The 6,869-nt window shown below is 46.4% G+C and overlaps 1 protein-coding gene across 1 annotated transcript; it reads right to left on the reverse strand.

The window, feature by feature from the left end:
• Positions 1-258: 258 nt before the first annotated feature.
• Positions 259-6,819, reverse strand: ifngr2 (interferon gamma receptor 2). Its single transcript, XM_086147722.1, has 7 exons — positions 6,689-6,819; positions 5,779-5,893; positions 4,711-4,880; positions 4,476-4,624; positions 2,511-2,652; positions 2,263-2,396; positions 259-1,147 (listed from the first exon to the last, which is right to left on the reverse strand). Exons 1-7 carry the CDS (start codon positions 6,738-6,740, stop codon positions 938-940), a joined length of 972 nt encoding a protein of 323 aa, XP_086003848.1. The 5' UTR covers positions 6,741-6,819; the 3' UTR covers positions 259-937.
• Positions 6,820-6,869: the final 50 nt, after the last annotated feature.

The following is a 6,869-nucleotide window of genomic DNA, read 5'->3' on the forward strand; positions in this document are numbered from 1 at the left end:
CCTTGAGATTTACATTCAAAAGACACAGTTCATTAAATGTGCCGTCATTCCTGATCTTGTCCATCTTCTTCACTCCCGATTAGAACCTCCATATCTTCCTCCCGTGTTGCGTCTCCAAACCAGCCACGGCTGTTTTTCCCCTCTTCCTCTCCACACTCGCAAACAAACATCCGATGTGTCTATTAAATCTATTAAAATACCGTCTTACATGGCGCTGTCACATTGTGGATCATCCCGGCTGAACGTGGCCACGCAATACATGAAACAGACACAGACACAATTTTAATAGGAAATTTAAAGGAATCCATTCCCCCGTTCCCATTTGTCCGCCGAGAGCTCAGAACGATTGTTAATGCTTATGTCCTCTTGTCGAAATTCACCTTCTCCAGTGTGTGATTTGGATGGAATCCAGCTACGAAGGTGAAGGACGACGTCTTGGGAGAGTAGAAGTGGTTGCGTCTGGGTCGTTGCCGCTTTATCAAGCTGGAGTGTATCCCTGCGGTCCAGAAAAAAGTGCGAGGCGGGACTGGACTCCGGTCAATCGTGGGGTCACATATACAGACACTCTATCATTCGGGGCAGTTTTTTGGGACGATTTGTGCTGTTTGGACGACAGCAGGCACTGGATGAAAACTTGGGATGTGTGGAACGGCAGTCCACCGGCAACACGTGGAGGTTGTTTTCCTGAATTACGTCCTTGCATTTGATATATTGGTGGAAAAAACACAATGGTGGTGTGATTTCCTGCTCTTCCTGGTGCAGGGAATGAAGGGCTTTTCTGGAAAACGGACTGGATTTTTAAAGTTTCCTGGGTACCAGGGACCGGATAAATCTCATCGGTTCTCCTCGAGAACGTTCAAAGTGCTTTTTTTCGCAGGTTGGCGTGTGGACGTTTTCAGCCCGACCGAAGGGTGGAGCCGCGGACGGGCGGCGGGAGTCAAAACATGTCGTAATCGAAACGCTCCCGTGGTCGGTAATAAGAATCTTGTACGTTGAATACCGGTGAGGGCGCGGGGCTGACGCGCTGAGAGGGAGGCGAGACGTTTCCTTCATCGGGCTCCAAGGCGACGATTTCAGAAATGGAGTCGATGTTGTCTTCGTCAGGCTGGTTAACGGTAAGAGGACTTGGAGGGAATTGGTATAAGTCCTGGGGGGGGAGAAGAAGAAGAGACAGCGGCTTCAAGGACGGGTCTGGGTGCCACCTCGAGGGTATCTGAACACATCGTACAATAAATCTCTATCAAGTTCCTCCACCAGAGACGTGGGAGATGGAGGGTCTGAGACGTTCTCGCAGCTTCGGCCTTCTACGCCCCCGTATGTTTCTCTTTACGTGGACGAGGAACATTGAACCTCTTCAAAAAGAAGGTCTTGTTTCCCCACGTCCTCCTCACCGAGGTGGCTGGTAGATTGACTCACTGTCCTGCTCCGTGTGAGTGTGTGTGTGTGTGTCTGTCGGTGTGTGTGTAGCATGTTCCTGTGGCTTGCCAAGACCTCCTGCTCCAAACACCATCAGAACTGGCTGAAACGGGTGTCGTCGGCAGCATCCCATGGTACGTACTAGCTTTCTAGCTAGCTTTTTCTACTGAGCTATCAAATCAGCGTTAAGTGTGTGTGTGTGTGTGTGTGTGTGTGTGTGTGTGTGTGTGTGTGTGTGTGTGTGAGTGTGTGTGCTTGCATGTGTGTATGTTCTGGTGGCTCGCCAAGGTCTCCTGCTGCTAACACCATTGTGGAGCTGGCTGAAATGGGTGTCGTCAGAGCATCCTGAGGTATATACTCGCTTTCTAGCTAGCTTTTTCGACTGAGCTATTGAATCAGCATTAAGTGTGTGTGTGTGTGTGTGTGTATAGCATGTCCCGGTGGTTCGCCAAGGTCTCCTGCTGCAAACACCACTGTGGAGCTGGCTGAAACGGGTGTCACCACAGCATCCTTGGGTATATAGTAGCTTTCTCGCTAGCTTTTTCTCCCGAGCTATTGAATCAGCGGGGAGTGTTCTTGTGTGTGTGTGTGTGTGTGTGTGTGTGTGTGTGTGTGTGTGTGTGTGTGTGTGTGTGTGTGTGTGTGTGTGTGTGTGTGTGTATGTAGCATGTTTTGGTGGCTCGCCAAGATCTCCTGTTCCAAACACCATCGCAGAACTGGCTGAAACGGGTGTTGTCGGAAGCATCCCGAGGTACGTACTAGCTTTCTAGCTAGCTTTTTCTACTGAGCTATCGAATCACCGTTAGGTGTGTGTGTGTGTGTGTGTGTGTGTGTTTGTGCGCTTACGGTTCGAATGCGGACGGGGGGATTCAGCCAACGCTTGATGTTGGGGCTGTAAAGGCGCAAAATGATGAGAAGCGTGCTGCCAACGATCATGAAAAACGCCAAGGTGCCGAGTGCAATCTCCAGGCTGTATGTCTCTGTGTGGAGAAATCACACACACACACACACACACACACACACACACACACACACAAATTCAGGTTGGAAATCCAATCAGACAATCCTATCATCGCCCAAGATGGCGGCCTTACTCGGCGATGGGATGGTGACGCAGCGGCTGCAGCTTCTCAGGCCCACCGGCTCCTGGAAGACGGTGAACTGGACGGCGACGCAGTGACGATCCCCTTCCTTTAGATCACGGATGGACACGCTTGAAAACACGTCTTTGTACACCTGTGGAGAACCAACACGTCACTGATGTCCCACTCGGGCCGACGACATCTGACGGAGGACGGGGGGAAAAAAAAAACGCAGGTCCTGCAACGAGTGTTTACGTAGCGTGTCAAACATTGGCTTTTCATTTTTGCTTTTTTATCCATCATCTATAACAGTGTTTCCAAAACACTGTGCGGTGAGAGATCATCAGGTGCGCCGTGGAAAAATGCCCACTTTCACCCGATCGGTCCGAAAATTATTTACCCGACGCGAATAATGTGTCTTCCTATGTCCATGTGGGCAGCGGGTAGTGAATGAACCTGTGCGTCTGTGTATCAGAGTGATTAGTGAGGCTTTGCCGGATACATTTTTAAAATAAAAAGTACTTGAATCTGCGTAAACAAACAGGCAGTGTTGTTGAAAACTACCGAGACGAGTGAGAAAGCGGTGAAAGCTGCTATAAAGTTGCCGAACTCGTCTCTAAATCCAAACAGCAAAACATTAATACGACCTGTCGGCAAAATCATTGTAGAAGAAATGCTCGACTCTGGCGTTGATAAAGAAATAGCCAGTTCTCTCAAATAATACCATTTTCAGACATATTGATGATGTGTCTTCAGACGTTGCAAAAAAGTGTTGTGGAAAAGTTGCACATCAGTGGGAAATTTGCGTTGGAACTTGACGAATCTACAGATATTAGATACATTAGATTTCACACAAAGTAAATTGAGAGCAGGTTTCATTCGAATTTGTTAAAAATTGTTTTTGACATATTTATTTGGTGGTGCGCCGTGTGATTTTTCTAATGTAAAATATGCGCCGTGGCTCAGAAAAGGTTGGGAAACACTGCTCTATAATACTGATCCTTCACTCGGGGTTGCGGTTTATTACCGCTAGCATTGGTGGCGAGGTCGACCCGGACCGGTTCGTGCTTCATATAGCGACATACGACCGTGCACCTTCTCGTGCACACGTCTGGGTGATCTCCCGCACGTGTCTGGAGAACATGGAGACCCCACCCAATCAGGAAGCTTCTTGTTGCGAGGTGGACGCGCCGATGTGCCCCCTGGATTTTTGGCTACCGTATTTTCCGGACTATAAGCCGCTACTTGTTTGAAACCTGCGGCTAATCTAGGGATTTTTCTTCGCTAACGGCCATCGGAGAAAAACGAGACGAAGGCCGGAGGTCAGAGAGCAAAAAAAAGAAGACGACGCTCGTTTTTGAAAATACAACACAACGTGCAAAACATATAGTTTTAGCAGCCACTCGACATTAGCGTGAATCATTCAGAAAAACCGTCCGCACGTGTAGAGCATCCTTTTCTGCTGATCTGCCAGTGGAGCGGTGTGAAATAATCCATCGCCAGCGGGTTTCCGAAGGGCCGGGCTGCTGCGTGACGTCGCGAGCGACCGAAAAAATGTGCGACGGACATTTTCTGAGGTTCTTCAACTGCGACACCGAAGACGACGATTTTGAGGAGGATGAACAAAACCAACAGTGACTTTTCTGTTTTGTTTGCTCAGCCGTGTTGGAAACAATTAAGGTATGTAAATAAACATTTACAAAATTTTTCTGTTTGAATATCTAATTTCAAAACATGGATATCTGCGACATATGGTCCTGTGCGGCTAATATGTGTAAATATATGTATTTTTTTTTAATTAGTGGGTGCAGCTAGTCTGGAAAATACGGTGACTATCGCTGATTTCAGATACATTATTTTTCACGCTGAAGTCGATCCAATGGCAAAGAGGAAGCTGCAGTGAAACTGCTGCAACATCATTTTTGAAGATATTCTGCAATTTGAGCGGATGTTCGCAGGAGCTCCCTGGCGTCTGACCTTCAGATCCTCGCCTTCCTTCCCGCTCAGGATCCGGTATTTGACGTGGCTTCCGTGATGCTCCACCAGGTCGACTCCAGTCCTTGTCAGATGGATGGTGAGGTAACCAGGTTGTGCCGTCACATTGACCTCCGGAGTGCAGCGGGACGCTGGAGGAGCAACACACACATCGCCCACTATTAAGTCTTCTGACACACACACACACTCAAATTCAAATCTGAGCCGTCCGTCTTACCGTTTCGGCTGCAGGCATCGATAAATTTTGAGGCGGCGCCCGGCCTCTCCGCTCGCAACTTCAGCGACACGCACGTGGGCTCCGTCGTGGTGAAACTCACATTGCAGGAGGTCAGTGGCGTCCTGACACAGGCAGGTATGGGCTGCCAGGTTTGCTTCGAGTCCGAGGTACTAAACAGGTTAAGATTAATATTGATAAGGTCTTCATTTTCAAGTACAGCACAACCTCGGCTTGGGGACGCACCTAATCGCGAATAAATCGGAATTTTGCATGAACACACAAATGAAAAAAGCTTAGCATAGCAGCGTGCAACTCGTTGTTTACATGGTTCATCGGTATGTCCTCTTGTTATAACGCTTTTATGTGCTTTTTTTTTCAGTAAGCTAACCCTCATTATGGCTCCCAAAAAGTTAAGAGTGCCAGTGCTGGTGGAGTTAAGGAGAAGTTAAGAATTACAGTTGATCTGAAGAAGGAAATAGCTAAACTTGAGAGCGGTGTCCCGTGCTACAGAGCTTGTCGAGCGCTACGACCTGGCGAAGACAACCATCAAAAATGCTCTGAAGACGGCTGATGTGGCTTAAAGGGCGGCTACGCTAACAAAACTAAGGTCTCAAGTCTTCGAAGAAGTAGAAAAGTTATTGATAGTTCGGATTAATGAAAGACAGCTCGCTGGATATAGCATTGGCAGATAGCGTTAGCGAGGGTCTCATATGCCAGAAGGCTTTATTTTTGCTGATTTAGCAAAGGGAACGTTGAGGAAAAGTGCAGTCAAGAAGAGAAAGAACAGCAGAAAAACTGTAATAATTCAGTTGATCTAAAGTTCGTATCTGGATTTTTTGCCACAAATAAACCCATAAAAGAGTTTCAAAAGACCACAGCATGTATTTGACGCCTGACGACGGATCAATGGGGTTTATATTGAATTCAGTGAGAAACACTGATTCGGTTCGTGAGCGTTTTGGTTTACGAGTCAAAGAACGAGTTAAAACTCATAAGCTGGGGTTCTACTGTATTTGTATAGTTTCACGAGTTGATGGATGTTTCCTCGGTCGACGGGTTGAAGCTCACTTTGTCCGGTGCACTGTGTAAGTCAGGTTGTTCTCTCCGGGGACAGGGGTCCACACCAGCTCCCCCTTATCGACATGGACATCCTGAGGCGGGGAGAGCGCCGTCTCACATCGAACTGGAAGAGGAGGACAGGCCGGGGAAATTTAAAGCCGGAAACAAACATCTTTCCGACATCTGTGTCCGGACTAATCTATCTCCCGCAGGGCCAAGGATCCAACATATCCAATGTTAAAGCCACAACATATTTATTAACATATCACCATAAATGTATCCAGTTCTCAATTGTGATATGCAGATGCATAAATGTGTTCCTTGTTGCATTAAAATCGTTAAAAAGTACTGGAAACGAAAGCAATGAAGCAAACATAAGCTCTTAAATTCAATAAAAATGCAAAAAAATTGAACCGGAAAAAGAAAATGTAATGGATAAGAACAATTGAAATACTACATGTAAGAGCATTCATATTACATTTAGCAAGGACAAATAATGTCCTCCTGTTTTGAGTCGAAATCCGGACTAATGGTTTTAATTTAACTTTTTTACTTATTATTATTTTGAAAACACTTCATCGTAGAAGTCGCACGTAGCAGAGGTAACAATGTTTCTGTGATTGCTAGCTTGTGTCGACACACTTTGAATATATCCCGTCTAACAAAAAGAATTAACTAATATATGGCCAGGAAATCATTTTAAAACCGATACAATAATAATAACAATAATAACAATAATAACAATAATAATGTTGTTTTGGCTAAAACGCGTAATATAACGAAATACCACTGATAGATTACGCAACCTAACTGTGCTAGCAAGGCAATGCGAGCACCGCTCGGTCAACAGTGGATGACGGCTAACAACGTGAGTGACAAGCAGAATTTAACCATAAAAAAGAGGGAAATAAAAGATTACCTTCGACGATGTAAAGCAGGAAGGTGATAAGAAGGGTATTTTTAGTCACCATTTCACGGCTCGACAGGTTTGATGGGTCAGCTAAAGCCTTTGCCCGGAAATGTGTGAGTGTGGCGTTACTCTCGCGAGAACATGCCGATCTCGCGAGTTTTCTTCTGCAGGGCACAAAAACAAATCCAGA

Source organism: Fistularia commersonii, chromosome 6 (assembly GCF_037954325.1).
Source record: "Fistularia commersonii isolate RoL2024-O1a breed Wild chromosome 6, RoL_Fcom_v1.0, whole genome shotgun sequence".
In the NCBI taxonomy this organism is placed as follows: domain Eukaryota; kingdom Metazoa; phylum Chordata; class Actinopteri; order Syngnathiformes; family Fistulariidae; genus Fistularia; species Fistularia commersonii.